This window comes from Schistocerca piceifrons, chromosome 3, assembly GCF_021461385.2.
Source record: "Schistocerca piceifrons isolate TAMUIC-IGC-003096 chromosome 3, iqSchPice1.1, whole genome shotgun sequence".
Lineage (NCBI taxonomy): Eukaryota > Metazoa > Arthropoda > Insecta > Orthoptera > Acrididae > Schistocerca > Schistocerca piceifrons.
The window spans coordinates 518,420,235-518,437,779 of record NC_060140.1 but is presented as its reverse complement, the minus strand read 5'-3'; the positions used below and the strand labels follow the sequence as shown (position 1 = coordinate 518,437,779).

The 17,545-nt window shown below is 40.8% G+C and overlaps 1 protein-coding gene across 4 annotated transcripts in view; it reads left to right on the top strand.

The window, feature by feature from the left end:
* Positions 1–17,545, top strand: part of LOC124788273 (fatty acid hydroxylase domain-containing protein 2) — a 200,808-nt gene that overhangs the window by 157,845 nt on the left and 25,418 nt on the right. For all 4 annotated transcript variants that reach the window (XM_047255486.1, XM_047255485.1, XM_047255483.1 and 1 more), the window contains 3 exons: positions 5,546–5,727; positions 6,134–6,406; positions 6,911–7,079. In XM_047255486.1, coding sequence (XP_047111442.1) covers positions 5,546–5,727; positions 6,134–6,406; positions 6,911–7,079 — 624 coding nt within the window. The remainder of the gene's footprint in view (positions 1–5,545; positions 5,728–6,133; positions 6,407–6,910; positions 7,080–17,545) is intronic.

The following is a 17,545-nucleotide window of genomic DNA, read 5'->3' as shown; positions in this document are numbered from 1 at the left end:
TATCTTCTCCTTTTTTTTTAAGAGTAACAACTTCTGTTTGTTCTTTTGGTATCAGAATTCTTCCCTGCATTAAACAATCATTTAGCAAGTTTTCCATAACTGGTATTGTTTTATCTTCAGTCACCTTGAGAACCTCAGCTCTTAAATTGTCAGATAATTTATACTCTTATTTCTTCTTTTATGAAAGGGATTGGAGCAGTATGACTCTCATAGCTTCCATCCATCTTTGCCCAAGTTCATTGCCACATCAATCCACAGTCTGTGTGTGAGATATTGGAAGACATGTTATGCCCTTTCATGTTCTGGTGAAGTGCTAGACTCCAGTACTTCACCCAAAGATGAAAGGAGAGTAAGAACCTTCTGATATGTTGGGAACACACTACAGATTGACCCTGAAAAAAAATCTGAGAAGATTTTATTTCATTAATGACCTGTCCCAATCTTATGTAGCCTCTTTGGCATTAGTGTTGACAAAATTGTCAGAGCCCTCATATTATTGATCACATTTCTGTAGTGTATTCCTCAAGCATTTGGAATTACTCCATTGTTAACATAATGTATACACCAATTATTTCTAGTTTTAATAATTTTTCCTTTTTCCTTGTTCTACTCTCTCTCTCTCTCTCTCTCTCTCTCTCTCTCTCTCTCTCTCTCTCTCTCTCTCTCTGTGTCTCTGTCTCTGTCTCTGTCTGTCTATCTGTGTGTGTGTGTGTGTTTAGCTTACTGATCCAGGAGCTAAATAGTGTAACCTTTCTTAATTTTCCTGATTCCTCTAGCCATGACCATAGAACAGTACTAACCACCTCTTTATATGTCTGAAAACTTGCATTAGCTTTCTCATTGTCATTTTTATGGTTTTATGCAATGTTATCACTCTGTCATCAACAAATGTGTCTTCTGCCTTTCCTTCTTATAAATTCACCTCACTTTTACAAAGTGAGAAGTCTGCCTGAACATCAACAATTGTCAAAAGGATAGATTGCTACTCACCATGAAGATGACATGTTGAGTGTCAGACAATCACAATGAAAGGACTATCACACACTGAACTTTCTGTCAAAGTCTTCTTCGGAAAAGAAAGGAAAACACACATGAGCGCTCTCTCTGGATGTTGTGGGCAAACTGGCAGTCCAGCCACAGCAGTTGGATATAGCAGTCGTGTGTGTGTGTGTGTGTGTGTGTGTGTGTGTGTGTGTGTCTGTCTGTCTGCAATTCATCGTGTCACCTTTACGATGAAACAAGTATTCTTTTCTTCTAGTTTCCCTCAATTAGATTACCACCCTAAATACAGGGTGTCCCACTCAAACCTCTCCGATTTCAAGGACCCAGGAGAGAAAAACCACAGTAGATATGACAATGAAAAATGCACCACATTCTAGAGAATCTCAAAGAATTTATATTCCCGTGTCAGAGCATTTATACTCTGCAAATCACATTTAATTGCCTGGCAGAAAGTTTATCGAACCACCTTCACAATTCTCTATTATTCCAATCTCGTATGTCGCGCAGAAAGAACTAACACCTATATCTTTCCATACAAGTCTGATTTCCCTTATTTTATCATGGTAATCGTTTCTCCCTATGTAGGTCGGTGTCAACAAAATATTTTCGCATTCGGAGGAGAAAGTTGGTGATCGGAATTTCGTGAGAAGATTCCGTCGCAATGAAAAACGCCTTTCTTTTGATGATGTCCAGCCCAAATCCTGTATCATTTCAGTGATACTCTCTCCCCTATTTCACGATAATACAGAACGTACTGCCCTTCTTTGAACTTTTTTGATGTACTCCGTCAGTCCTATCTGGTAAGGATACCACACAGCGCAGCAGTATTCTAAAAAAGGATGGACAAGCGTAGTGTAGGCAGTTTCCTTAGTAGATCTGTTACATTTTCTAAGTGTCCTGCCAATAAAATGCAGTCTTTGGTTAGCCTTCCCCACAACATTTTCTGTGTGTTCCTTCCAATTTAAGTTTTTCGTGCCAAGTATCATCGCCAGAGTCCAGCATGGTCGCATGAAGTGAAAATGATGACTCCACAGCAGCATGTTCAAGCAGTAGAGTGGTTTGCAGAAACAAAATTACCAATTACTGTGCAAAGACATTATCGTCGTGTGTATGAATGTAATCCATCTGATGTGAAAACAAATAAGGAATGGTACAAGAAGTTTCTGGCAACAGGAAGTGTTCTGAAACACTCTGGCAGTGCACATTACGTAGTTTCAGAAGAGACAGTGGAGGACATCAGACTAACGTTTCTCAGAAGCCCACGTAAGTAAATTAGTCAAGCATCTAGGCAACTTGATGTACCTCGACCAACATCGCATCATATAGTTCACCAGCATCTTTGTATGTGTGCTTACAAATTGCAAATTCTGTAACATCTGACGCCGAACGACAAACCACACCGACAACAATTTGCTGAGGATATGCTGCAGCGTATTGATATGGATGCCAGCTTTCTGGAAAGATGAGGCAACCTTTCATCTATCAGGAATGGTTAATAGGCACATTGTTTGGATTTGGGGTTCACAAAATCCCGACATTGTCATTGAACATGTACATGATAGCCCTAAGCTAAACGTCTGGTGCGGTCTAATTCACGGCAGGATTGTTGGACTGTTCTTCTTTGCGGAACAAACAGTGAATGGGTCAGTGTATTTGGACAAGTTGGAACAGTTTGTGTACTCTCAGATATGAGACTTGCAACCCAACATTATTTTTCAACAAGATGAAGCTCTGCTGCATTGGTCAATGGCTGTTCGCAAGTTCCTGGATAGGAAATTTCCCAGTCGTGGGATCGGATGCAGAGGACTCATTGCCTGGCCACCATGTTCACCCGACATTACACCGCTTGATTTCTTCATGTGGGGATTCGTGAAGGACTGCATGTATATGTGACCAACATGGACAATATGCCTACGTTGTGACATCATATCACTAAAGCGATTGCAACAACAACAGAGGAAATGTTACAAAGAACCTGGCAATAAATTGAATGTAGACTCGATATTTATTGTGCTACAAATGGTTCACATATAGAGGTGTATTGATGATAAATAATAAATTCTTTGAGATGCTCTACACTGGTGTGCATTTTTTCATTGTCATATCTACTGTGTCCCCCCCCCCCCCCCCCCTCCCCTCTCCCTTGGGTCTTCGAAATCAGGGAGCTTTACGTGAGACACCCTGTAATATTGGGATCACTTATTGTAGTCCCAACTCAACTGATAATTGCACAATATCAGAAATAATTTAGTTACTCAAGAACTTTATACCAGAATTAAAGCTGGTATGCACTTTTTTTCAGACATTAATTTGGTTATGTTATCTACCTGCCACAAATAATTTGCAATTGCTATGTACATGTAGGTCTAGACACCTCTTGTTGTTCACAATGTTGAGTGTGCTGTTGCATTCACACTAACCATTTCAATACCATGACTGTACCTTCACCATATTTATGGGCTGTGAGACGCCACGATTTAGGGAACCATGAGCCTGTGCTACGAGGGTAATCCCAAAAGTAAGGTCTCCCTAAGATGATGTGACTTACCAAATGAAAGTGCTGGCAGGTCGACAAACACACAAACAAACACAAACATACACACAAAATTCAAGCTTTCGCAACAAACTGTTGCCTCATCAGGAAAGAGGGAAGGAGAGGGAAAGACGAAAGGAAGTGGGTTTTAAGGGAGAGGGTAAGGAGTCATTCCAATCCCGGGAGCGGAAAGACTTACCTTATGGGGAAAAAAAGGACGGGTATACACTCGCTTGCGCGCGCGCGCGCGCGCGCCCGCGCGCGCCCGCCCGCCCGAGCGCGCGAGCCGCGCGCCCGAGCGCGCGCTGCGCGCGCGCACACACACACACACACACACACACACACACACACACACACACACACACACACACACACACACACACATATACAGACACAAGCAGACATATTTAAAGACAAATATATATAGACACAAACACACACACACACACACACACACACACAGACCTGTTTATTTCTACAATGTTTTACATTAGTTTTCAGCTTGAACATTTAGCTATTTTTTGACATATTCACCATTTCTGTCGATGCATTTTTGTAGATGCTGTGGCAGTTTTTGTATGCGCATGTCATACCAGCTTGCTGCCATGCTGTTCAGAAAGGTATGAACCTCTTCTTTCACCTCGTTGTCGGAGCTGAATCACTCTCTGGCCAAATGTTCTTTTAACTTACGGAACAGGTGATAGTCACTGGGTGCCAAGTCAGGACTATAGATTGGGTGGATGATTATGTTCCACTGAAACTGTTGCAGGAGAGCAACGGTTTGCCGAGCGATGTGTGGGCGAGCATTGTCATGGAGAATGTGTACATCCTTCCTCAACATTCCTCGTCTCTGGTTCTGAATTGCCTGTTTGAGTTTTTTCAGTGTCTCACAGTACCTGTCAGACATCATCCAGGGTGATCTGCCAACCTTCACGCATGCTTTGCTCAACCTTCAACACTGTCTCCTCAGAAACTGACAGTCTCCCGCTTGTGCATTTCAGTCCAACCAGCTGCAAACTCGCTACACCACTTACAAACATTTTTGACATCCATGCACAACTCACCATACACTTCCATCAATTGGCGATGGATTTCAATCAGCGCAGTGCCCTTTGTGTTCAAAAACCGAATAACCTCACGCAATTCGCACTTGGCGGTAACATCCAATGGGAGCTCCATTCACAACGGCTGCCAAGACTGATAGCATGTTTACACACAGCACGTGAAGCACTCTTCATAACATTGTGACCAACTGCCACACAAACAGTTCTGTATGTATAAAAAAAAAAAAAAAAAAAAATAGGAAACCTTACTTTTGGGATTACCCTCGTAGATCTCTTTAAACACTGTATGATGTAGCCTGGAATCTTTTGAGCATCTAGAATTTCATTGCCAAAACATGCACGAACAAGCATTAGTTTCTTGTATCGCAAACAAAGCTTAAGATACATTTAAACAAATTTGATTCTGGGCAATAAATTGCAACGACTCTGTTTTGGAATAAAGTATTAATATGATTACCATAAAACATCAACTGCAAAACATACAAATTATATAATATAATATTTTGTACACAAGTGTAAATATTCCGAAACAACAAAGTATCCACAGGGGACAGAAAAGACAAAAGGAGTATTGCTCTGATTAGTATGGTATTGGAAAACATAAAGACATATAAGGAATGACAACCACATATAGTGTTAGCAATATATAGGCTCATCTCAATTATTGCTGTAGTGGTTCCATATAGAATCACAATCTGATAGATTAGACTGAAAAGAAAAAATACTATAATTCAATATTGTGTATTAAACTTTTACAGTGAAAACACATGGAAATATTTGTTTTGATAGACATGACCTGCGTGTTTCTAGATCTTAAATGCATCAATATTTACTCATCATTAATAGTAAAAAAAAAAGTCTTTGGAGAAAGGAAAATTCTGCACTTTTCTCATAAAAAAGATTGAATTTGCTGGCAGTTTTCTTCATAAAACTTATCCATGTACAGGTGATAGGCTGGGTCGTCTTTAACCAAGTTGTTGTGGGTCTGCCGACAGCGTTCCTCAGCTACTTGCTAATGCAGTGGAGAGGCTTTCCGTCATTACGAGAACTGCCTACTTTTCATTGGGTTCTAGCTGAAATGGCAGTTCATATCCTCATGGAAGAAGTTGGATTCTACTATTCTCATAGGTAGGAAATAAATAAGATGTTAATCTTGTTGTGATATAAACTATTTGTTTGTACTCAGAAATTGGTGCTGATTATTAACACTGTGTGCGATTCTTTTCAAAGAAGAAGAGAAACTGTGACTGCTGGAAGGTACTATAAAGTTCCTTGAACAGCACAAATGTGAAACAATTATACTATTCTGAAGATTTGCTATGAGATACAGACACAATCATTAGTTTTAGTATGTTTGTTATATTAGTTGCAGTTCCTACTCACTGAAGATTGCTAAATAATTATTATTCTAAAAGTTTAACGTCTGCATATGTCATTTTCTGGGAAACCTATGATGTCTGAACCAGTTAACTTTTGCTTATTGTTTGTTTTGCATTTGTCTCAATGAATTTTCACTTGAAATATTATGTTACAGGTTGTTGCATAGCCGTCAGCTTTATCGCCACATCCACAAGAGGCATCATGAATGGACAGCTCCAGTTGCTGTGACAGCAATTTATTGTCACCCGGTGGAGCATATTTTTTCAAATTTGTTGCCACCTTTCTTAGGTGTTTTTATTATGGGGTCACATGTTGCAACAGCCTGGCTGTGGTTTTCACTTGCTATACTATCAACATTGAATGCTCATTCAGGCTACCATTTGCCTTTCTTCCCATCACCAGAAGCGCATGATTTTCATCATCTTAAGTAAGTTTATTCTTTATTATCATCATTTACTATAGTGTTGCTGTTGTATCTTTGCAAAGAAAGTTTGAACTGACATTACAAAAGCTGATATATCGATGAATTAGTGTGTTACATTGCAGATGTGCCCTGAAATTTACTGACAGGTTAAGATTGTGTGTCAGACAGGAACTAAAACCCAGGTCCTAGTGTTTTGTGAACTATGTTGTAATCTCCTAAGCGATCCAGGCATGACTCATGACTGCCTTCAGACTGTTTATTTTACTCCTAAGTTAAATGTCACTTTTCTAATAATAAATTTGAGGTGACACAGAGAAACAACACAAAGACAGAATAATAGGGGATTGAGGAACAGAGATGAGATGTGGTCATTTTGAATTGCTCTCATGTGTTCAGCTTTACATTATCATCCAGATGGTGTGACTTTTGCGGGATGATTAATATTAATTTGTTACTTTCATTTTGAATTAATAATGTAAATCTACATAATAGAAATTTTTTGCACAGGTTCAACCAGTGTTTTGGTGTTTTGGGAGTCCTGGATCGCTTGCATGGTACAGACACCGTGTTTCGTAGTACACGGGCTTATGCACGGCATATAATGATGCTTAGCCTCCTACCAGCACGGGAAGCATTTCCAGATGAAACCAAATGCAAACCAAAATTTGTGCAGTGTGTAAGTGAAAATTAAATAATTGGTTGAAAGTGTTGGAGCACTATATATTTTACACAGTTGTACTTCATTATCTTGCACTATTTACTCCTTGAATATAATTATCATATAATTTTCAGTTTTCACACCCGCAGCCATCATTTTATGATCTGGATTTAAATGACAATATCCAATTAATAATCCATCTCTTAACACACAAGGTTCTTGTTGATTTTTCTTTCTAATTTTTCTACCTTAGTTATGCAGCTTGTTTTCAGTGATGAACAGTTGCACCCAAGTTGCTCAAGTACCTCGTCAGAATTACAAGATTCTATAAGTGGATCAAGTAATCAATTTCATTAATGGTGATCGTTTCCTACAGCTTTCCCAACATAGTAGTTACAAACAAAAAATCAATTTTATAATGAAGGAAAGATGCTTTTAAGCATCCTCTATTGATATTTTAGAAGCACACTCTGTAATCAGACCACAGTGTCCCAGAAACTTTGTGTAGATAAGATATGGTTAATTCCAGAAAACACTGTATTTTGTATTTGTTTTCACTTAGCAACACGTGGTATCGAAACAGAATTACTGCAGGATCCATGTTAATAGCTATGAAAATTATCTTGTCTTCATGTACAAGTGTATATAGAAGTTTATATGATCTACAGTACTACACGTTTCAATTGTTTCCCACAGCCACTACACCATTCACAGTCCTCAGTAAATAAGTAAAAATAAAAATGAGGAATAATTATCTATATGCTGCTGAAGTTGGATTCACCTTCCATTTCAAAATAGATTTGCTTGCTGATCATTGGCTGGGCCAGTCACAGAGTTTCTCAGAGAGGAGAAATACGCACTGGATATCCAAATTAATCCAAGCAACAACTCTGAAGTTACCAATACAGCAAACAATGAGATAGCAACATCAGCGTGAAAGTTCTTACTGTAGTGTTCACAGTACACTAAAGAAATTGGCAAAAGCACTATTTTTGTATAAATCTTCCTCACAGCTTGTGGAATTTATGTTCAAATTTTTCGATATCTTGTTATTTCACTGCAGCTGTAAGGTAGTTGATGAGAAAAATAGATGGAGCGCATTGTGGAGATGAAATACTATAAACAAAAATTGAAATCCCAGGCCTTGGATGTTAAGGAATATTACATTGAATAATTCTGTGAACGCTATGCCACATTATTGAAGTCACATTCATTCAAGATGACAGTGCTAAAAGTTGTAGATACCCAAAGGGAAGCTTTTTTTAAATCAAGCACTGGAAAATAGTTTTGTCAAAAGTATTTACAATCTTTATTTTCAGATCTTCTATGTAACTTTAATGACTAATGATAGTGTGCATCTAATTGTACTTTGCCTTGTTGTCAATAGTATTGCACACTGTGGGGAAGAAGACTATAGTGAAACAAACAGTGTCATCTGTACCTGTAGTTACAGGATTTGATGAACAGATGACAACGATGAAACATCGTAATTAATTCGACATGTAATGTAAGGGAGGAAAAGAGTTAAAAAATTGTAAACGAAGATATCAGTAAAGATGTACTTTGCAATAGGTACACCCACAAACAAGAAGCTGAATATTGTAGTTCTGATTTTATATTAAAAAAAAAAAAAAAAAGGGGGTGGGGGGTGCACAGGCGCGCGCGCACACACACACACACACACACACACACACACACACACACACACACACACACACATGCATACATTACATTTTGGGCTACATCCTAACTGGGCTGAATGGTTCTCTTGGATAGAGCAAGTGAACTGGATGCAGAACTGGTGAGAAGTTAAAAAAGGACAAGGGCGAGAGAGAGGGAGGGAGAGAGAGAGAGAGAGAGAGAGAGAGGAGAGAGAGAGAGAGAGAGAGAGAGAGAGAGAGAGAGAGAAGAGCTAGTCGGAAAACAAATTCTTATTCACACTGTAAAACACACAAATATACTAATGTTCAGAAAGAAACAGAACACCTTGAACAACTAGAGGTAGGATGTTCATATTCACAGAACATGTGTATCAGTATATATTTTAGTCACCCCAGTACAGCATGTGTTGCCTAGTAGGCACATATCTGCCATGGGCTGGGATAACTTGATCTGTGTGTGATGGCACCGACATGCAAAAGGTGTGAATGGCATCGTGTAGTAGCCATTCTTGCTGCATTCAACTGGTTCCAAAGTTCATCTGTGGAGTTTGGCATTGGGCCACAGCACTGCAACTGTCATTTCACCAAACCCTACACATTTTCCATTGGCAACAAGTCTGGTGATCTGGCGGGCCAGGGCAAAATATACATGTTCATGCAGCAGCATATGGTTGTGCAATGTCTTGCTGAAAAACGGCGTCTGGGGTGTTGTGAAGAAATGGTATGGCTACGGGCTGCGGGATGTCATTCACATGCATCACACTGGTCACAGTGCCCTGGGGACGTGCACCAACTGTGATTTGTGGTTGTACCCAATAGCACCCGCACAATAAGGCCTTGAGTTAGCACTGGTTCTCTTGTGCGAATGCAGTCCCTGTGATGCCGCTCCCTCTCTCTGCAACCAACCAATATGTGGCCATTATTTTCAAACAAATAGAACCTGGATTTATCCAGAAACACTACTTGATGCCATTCCTGTCCCCTGTTACATCATTCCATACACCATTGCCATCTAACATGTTTCTGCCCATTCGTCAGAGGTAGGCGGAGGAGTGGACAACATGCACGTAACACATAACGAAATAAATGGCGGTTGACTGTCACCCCTGTACAACATGTTACACTGTCCCACTGTTGTGCCAGAGGTGAGGAGGACACATCTCTGTCCTGCAATGCCATTCGGATGAGGTGTCGATCTTCTCAAGGGATGGTCTGGGTGGTGCAACCTGACCCACCTTGTCGTGTTCTACAGCTTTCCATGAATTATTTTGCACACACTCGTTGCACTGCAAAAACAGTTCATCCCACAAGAGCAGTAATTTCCCAGATGGATGCATCACATTATCTCATGCTAATAATGCACCTTCTTTCAAAAATGCTGATTTGACAGTACAGTTTACAAACATGTCTGCAAGGCATCCTGCACGTCTGCTCAAGTCACACTGATCCATTACCTTCGGTTTTTAGTGACAATGAGAGCTGCAGGTACATTTTACCAGTAGGTAGTGTTGCACCGCGATATCGATGTTGACCTTGAATCTGTGGGCTGACGTGGTTCAAATGCTAATCATTTCTGCCGAACATATTAATATACATGTGCTGTGTACATGAAAGTCCTGTCTCTAGTTGCTCAAGGTGTTCTGTTTTTTCTGAACCTGAGTGTACCAGTCCAGATTTCGTTTGAAGTAGAGCAACCTATTGCTTGGATCATTCGCTTTTTAAGCTGTGTAATAAATGACAGTGGGAGGTGAAAGGGGGGGGGGACCATGTATCCTTGCATTATTGCCATACAAAATGTTGTGCAGCAAGATTAATGAAATGAACTGTTGCAATTATAATGTTATCATCTCACTAAGTTGTTATGAGCTCAAAGGCAAAAAAACATTACATGAAACAAAAACGTAAAAACCATTATTGTTGTTGAAGTAAACTGTCATATCAATTATTCACTATCCACTGGATGCACAAGTCTTTAATAGCTTTAAATATTCTGAACTGAATAACTGTTCTGACTGAAAAATAGTTTCAACTGTTCTGTTGCGGCCCGTCGATGGTCGAACCCGGGACTCCAGTTGGCAGAGCTAAAACCCGGGTTTTTCTTCAGGAGGTCGAGCAAGTTCAATAGCTTCAAGGGGCAGTGCAGAGTGATACAGCAGTATTTGGAAGTATTCCTTTATTCAGCTAGTTCACAGAAGCGTAATGTCGGCACGCAGCTCGATGATGGAAGTCAGCTGCGCTCACCCGGTCACCGCTCACTGAGGCATAGTGACTGGCACTGCTCTACTGCCCACGATTCTGGACACTGTTACAGTCCCTGGTCTCCACCACCCTCCGTCCCGTTTGGCCTGCTGTGTCCGACCACAGGACAAAGGTGGTTGTACTGGTCACCTGTGGCCCTCGGCCACTGCTGCTCCCAGGACAGGACCAGACTCGAACCCGTGCCCTCCTGGACGCTGTGCTGAAACTTGCTGCTAGTGGTGCTTGCCTCATGGCAACACCCGCCATTGTCCCTAACGCTGTTTCAGTGCTGCTGCGACTCCCACAGCGTACACTTCACCCGTACCCTGGTATGCCAGGTGGGAAGCGAACATGGCCCGTCCTGGACCCGCTGTCACTGTCTTCCTTCAGGCAGACCGTGAAATCTCCAAGTACCCAGCTGCCATTCCGTCCCACCCCAGTGTTGTGTCCCTGGAGGCGGAATACAGCCCAAACAAGTAAATAGAAACAAAGTACAGGTTTGCACAGAATATTTACATCATCACTGCCAGACTGGCTCCTATAAGCATAGACTCTTGACTGACCTGGCAGTTGTAACGTTCTAATGTGTTCCAATACTTTATTAACTGTGATAGATCCTTCCTGTGCATTAATACAGGAATGCAACGTTTCCAAAAACACTGAATTTAATGTCAGGTTTAAATATCTCCAGAACCCCTTCTGGATAAAACAACATTCCCTGTTACAAAGTTAAAGCTGTTTCACCCTTACGTGATGCTGGAAGACGGAAATCCTTCCCCACAATTTCACAAACCGTACCATTTATAATTATTCCACTCTCCCGCAGTTGCAATCTCCTTATTTTATCTGCTCTCTGATTGGTATAACAAGTGACCATCACCCATATTGGCATAAATACCAAATATAACCAATGCCTCCCTACCTTCTGGAAGTAGGAATGTGTCGATAACACCTCTTTCTCACAATCTGAGCCATTCATAATCCCCAGGAACAATCTAACTTTGCATGTACTACTGTCCAAAAAAACTGGTCGATTAGGGCAAATCATCACTTGTACTTGCATACAATGCTCCATCTCCTTTAATGGTAGTACTCCGTGAGCTTCTCTGTTCGCCGAAATAAAAAGTACGTCTTGCGTCCTAATCTGCACCCATTTCCCCGTTCTCCTTCCATTTCACTGGGTATGAATGAATCAACTCCGACTACTGAAAAATTGACATCGATGTAAACTCACGCCCCATCCGTCCTCACCTCTGCCAAGGACACATGAAAGAATATTGGTATAGTGGCCCGTGTTACTTCCACTACATGTTCTATATCTGGTGGAAATTGCCTCTTTGCTAATTGTAATCCTCAAAAATTCCCTATCGAACTCTCTGAAATTAACCCCCCCCCATATAATGACAAAACTAAAACAACAAACAAGAAAAACGCAACTATTATCGGACCCACAAAAAAAACAAACACCACGCAAATTATCCCTTGATACAAAACACAAAATGTAAACATGCCATACAATATTAAACATATAATAATTTACTCCCTCCATGCTCCATGACCGTAATGCATACGGAACATTATGCGTTCGCTGTTGTTGCTCTGCCGCGACCTTCTCCTTCCGTTTGCTTTGCCTGGCCTCTGCAATTGGGTCACTTCCTTGTATTTGAGGTAATCAATCTGCCATTCCTTTAAAAGCCTTTACTCTACTTACGTGGATAACGGATGTTTTTGTTGGTAGGTGCACTTTAACATTTACAGGCGAAGTCATCTCCACAACCTGGTATGGTCCGTGGTACTTTGTCAAGAATTTTTACGTCTTTCCATTAGGTGTCTATGGATTCGTGTTTAGTACCCATTGACCTACCATGTACTGTGGTAAAGGTCCCGACCCCTTATTCTGTTCTTCCTGCCCTTCTAATGCTTTCGTACTGGCCTTCTGTACCCTCTTCCAGACTTCCTGTATTGTCCATGCAAATTTCCTCACTACGTCCCCTTTAGCTCCGGGTTTCGCACATAGAACGTCAAACAGTGATGGCATCTTTCTTCCATAGACCACCTCGAACAGTGACATTCCGCCACGTACAGAAGATCAATGTCCCTGTTGTTATGGTTTCCATTCACTTAACAACTTAGCATTATGAGGGGGTAGTTTGTGTTGTTGCCCTGGATGACAATTAGGCAAAATGTTTGTCAGGATTTGTAAGCAGTGGGACCTTGAGGTATGGCAATACGCAAACACGAGAAGTAAGTTTAAACAGTTTTATTAACAAAAGCTGATTATAAAACACGCACGCTACGCACACCGATCATCACTGTTTCTGACATCCTAACAGTGGCTAATTACGGTCGTATAGAAGGCTCCATGGTGAGCTAAGAAAAGAGACATATTCGCACCCGAGGCCACGCTAGTTAATCCTGTGTGCTGTGGACGGCGGCCAGTGGCATACTCTGCGTCGCAGTTCCGACCGGACGCGTGTCTACTGACCGAGCAAATTGTCAGCATTCCAGACAGGTTGGCTGGCGAGCACGTGTTACATACCGTACGGCTGCATGCATGTTACATACCGTACGGCTGCATGCAATCCGTAGGCCCTTACATCACTCTCCCCAGAGAAAAAGAGCAACCATAGGTGGCTCAAAACGACCTCCTGGACGTTACAAATCTATTTCGCTGTTTGTGGCATCGGAAGGCATTGCAGCATGTATTTCATTTGTAGACACAGTAACGTTCAGTACAGGGAAGCATGCCTTCAGCATGACAATTTCATACATGACAAATGCTGTTGATGAAAGACAAATTAATAAAAGCAATAAAAACACAATACTGACAATCAAGTATGCATTAACAGTACTGGATGAATCGAAGGACTTAATTCTATTTGCTGCTTCAATGAAGCTGAACTGATTATTGGAAGAGATTACCTTTTCATGGATATCCTTAATTAAATTACTGTCTTCAGAAAAACTTGATAAAGAATGCTTTCCATATGTTAATATGTATGAATCATTGTAATAAACAGATAACATTCACGTTAATGGCAAATGTCCAGTTGCATGAAATGTAGTTGGCAATACACTAGGCATATCAAATAGTTCACATGATAAATCACAATGTGTGGCATTCAAGATTAATCCACTATTATTCAATTTGAGTGTAAAGGGTAGCTCATGTGTATCATAATTTTTACATGTAAATGTGACATGAAGGGTGGAGTGAAATGAGAAAATTATATCTTCAGAACACCATTTAAGAAATGTATGATAAAGGTGTTAAATTTATATGGCAATCATCTCTTGGGGGATGATTCATAAACAATTCTTTCTCACAGCTCTACGCTCTACTGTCTAAGAATACTGCTGATTCAGGGCAAATTAACTTATGACTACGTTTACACATATGCAAATCATTTTCATTTAGGGACACAAAATATGTTCGATCTTTGCTGATCAGTAGATAATCATTCAGTATGTACTTTACATGAATACCTGTCTGTCTCCATTTCTCAGGGTAAGTATAAATCTTATACATTTCAAAATTATGGTTTGCTCTAGCAATGGGTATAGATACAATAACAGTTAATTCATCTTCAATCATTAAGAAGTGTGAGGTGGTTAACTTGTAGTAAACATATAAATTGTAAGACTTAACAGGGTAAATCATAGTAAATTTTGCATCTAGTTTTCGTTCAACTGATAGTAGAATCTGAAAAATTGTTCTGGATGTAGTAGTATATTGCTCAAACAATCATTTGAACTACACTACTGGCCATTGAAATTGCTACACCATGAAGATGACGTGCTACATACATGAAATTTAACCGACAGGAAGAGGATGCTGTGATATGCAAATGATTAGCTTTTCAGAGCATTTACACAAGGTTGGTGCCTGTGCTGACAACTATAACGTGCTGACATGAGGAAAGTTTCCAACCGATTTCTCATACACAAACAGCAGTTGACCGGCGTTGCCTATTGAAACGTTGTTGTTCTGCCTCGTGTAAGGAGGAGAAATGCGTACCATCACATTTCCGACTTTGATAAAGGTCGGATTGTAGCCTATCGCGATTGCGGTTCATCGTCTCGCGACATTGCTGCTCGCGTTGGTCGAGATTCAATGACTGTTAGCAGAATATGAAATCGGTGAGTTCAGGAGGGTAATACGGAACGCCGTGCTGGATCCCAACAGCCTCGTATCACTAGCAGTCGAGATGACAGGCATCTTATCCGCATGGCTGCAACGGATTGTGCAGCCATGTCTCAATCCCTGAGTCAACAGGTGGGGACATTTGCAAGACAACAACCATCTGCATGAACGGTTCGACGACATTTGCAGCAGCATGGACTATCATCTCGGAGACCATGGCTGCGGTTACCCTTGATGATGCTGCATCACAGACAGGAGCGCCTACGATGATGTACTCAACGACGAACCTGGGTGCACGAATGGCAAAACGTCATTTTTTCGGATGAATCCAGGTTCTGTTTACAGCATCATGATGGTCGCATCCATGTTTGGCGACATCGCAGTGAACGCACATTGGAAGCGTGTATTCGTCATCTGGTGTATCACCCGGCATGATGGTATCGGGTGCCATTGATTACACGTCTCGGTCACCTCTTGTTCGCATTGAGGCACTTTGAACAGTGGACGTTACATTTCAGATGTGTTACGCCCTGTGGCTCTACCCTTCATTCGATCCCTGCAAAACCCTTCATTTGAGCAGGATAATGCAGGACCGCATGTTGCAGGTCCTGTACGGGCCTTTCTGGACAGAAAATGTTCGACTGCTGCCCTGGCCAGCACATTCTCCAGATCTCTCTCCAATTGAAAACGTCTGGTCAATGGTGGCCGAGCAACTGGCTCGTCACAATACGCCAGTCACTACTCTTGATGAACTGTGGTCTTGTGTTGAAGATGCATGGGCAGCTGAACCTGTACACGCGATCCAAGCTCTGTTTGACTCAATGCCCAGGCGTATCAGGGCTGTTATTACGGCCAGAGGTGGTTGTTCTGGGTACTGATTTCTCAGGATCTATGCACCCAAATTGCGTGAAAATGTAATCGCATGTCAGTTCTAGTATAATATATTTGTCCAGTGAATACCCATTTATCATCTGTATTTCTTCTTGGTGTAGCAATTTTAATGGCCAGTAGTGTACTTTCTAAGGCTGTTCTTAAGTTAAGGGCGTCAGTTCTAGTATTTGTTAAACTATCAGTAATCCTTAAAAAAAGTGTGTTTAAGTCTAAGTGTCCAATCATAGCATTTAATCCTTGGAATAGTTCTTGGATATTTGTGTTCATTTCGTTACGAATTACGTGGAAATGTGAGAGAAATTGCTGTACAATCTGTTCAGTGAAAACTGTGTGGTTAGTAATACAGGGTGTATACAACCCGGGACAACTGGGAGATCTGGGAACAACCCGTGAATTTTTTCATCCGGGAGAAAACCGGGAAAAACCCGGGAATTGTTTAAAATTCCAGGCGTTTTTCATTTAGTTTTCAGATAATTTTTGTAACTTTGACTGGTAAGAACCAATACTTTAACAAAGGAGATTACTGTATCCCGCAATTGCATAATGATACTGCAGCAACAAAACATTAATGAGAGAAAAAAAACTAAAATAAAACTTAAGTAGCAAAGTAATTGCATCATATACAACAAAAAAACAGTGCTGACACAAGCAACTGCCAGCAGCAAAGTGTGTCAAAGGCTTTAGGAAGACTATGCAATGCTTCATAACAACAAATTGTCTCTAATGTGCGTGACGTGACCACTGTTTAAATTAGATTCGTTTGAGCAGTTGCGGGCGGGCTCTTGCGCATGCGCAGTTGAATCGCGTATGAGTATTATCTTCTCTCGCTTCTGGTTACAGAAGTGTGGCTGGGCGCCACTACCTAATATTGCTCCGGTTCGGAAATATAGTAAATCTGGGGCTGATGCACAGAGCAGTCTGAGTTGTGGTGGGTAGGTGGGTCGTCTCCACGTGACATGTGTTTACGTTCAGTGATTTTGTTGTTTCCTCTTCATTTATCACTCCCATGTTAAATGATAACAAATAGATTTTTGTGGCCGGAAGCTATCAAATGAATATAATTCTTTCACATAATTACTGAAGGCTAAAATATGTTAATAATTCCAGATTTCATTTCCACTTTTCTGACAGTCAAGCTTAATCGCCTTGCAGAACAATGAAGTTATTTTTGCCGGTTTGCTAAAGAGATTTGGCTTTTATTAATCTTTTCTGCTGAGGCAGTCAATGTATTTGAAACGAAGTGTTTATTTCACACTATTGGCTAGTTTCAACTATTCGCTGCATTTCCAGTGCATGAATGGCATTATGCCATAATAAAGAACCAAATATAAGGTAATACAATACTGGTACTCCAAGAAAATTTACATAGGAATGTGCATTTTAAGCCGAATTATGCATTTTAGTATGGTTCACGAAATTCAGGTGCTCTTGAAGTATCCTCTGTCATCTTGTTTCTTTAATGTCATAATGAAAGATCTTTTAATGTTTTAAACGTACGAACATATGTGCTTCCTGCGTCTTCGTAGCTGCGCAAGCGTGGTAATGCTTGT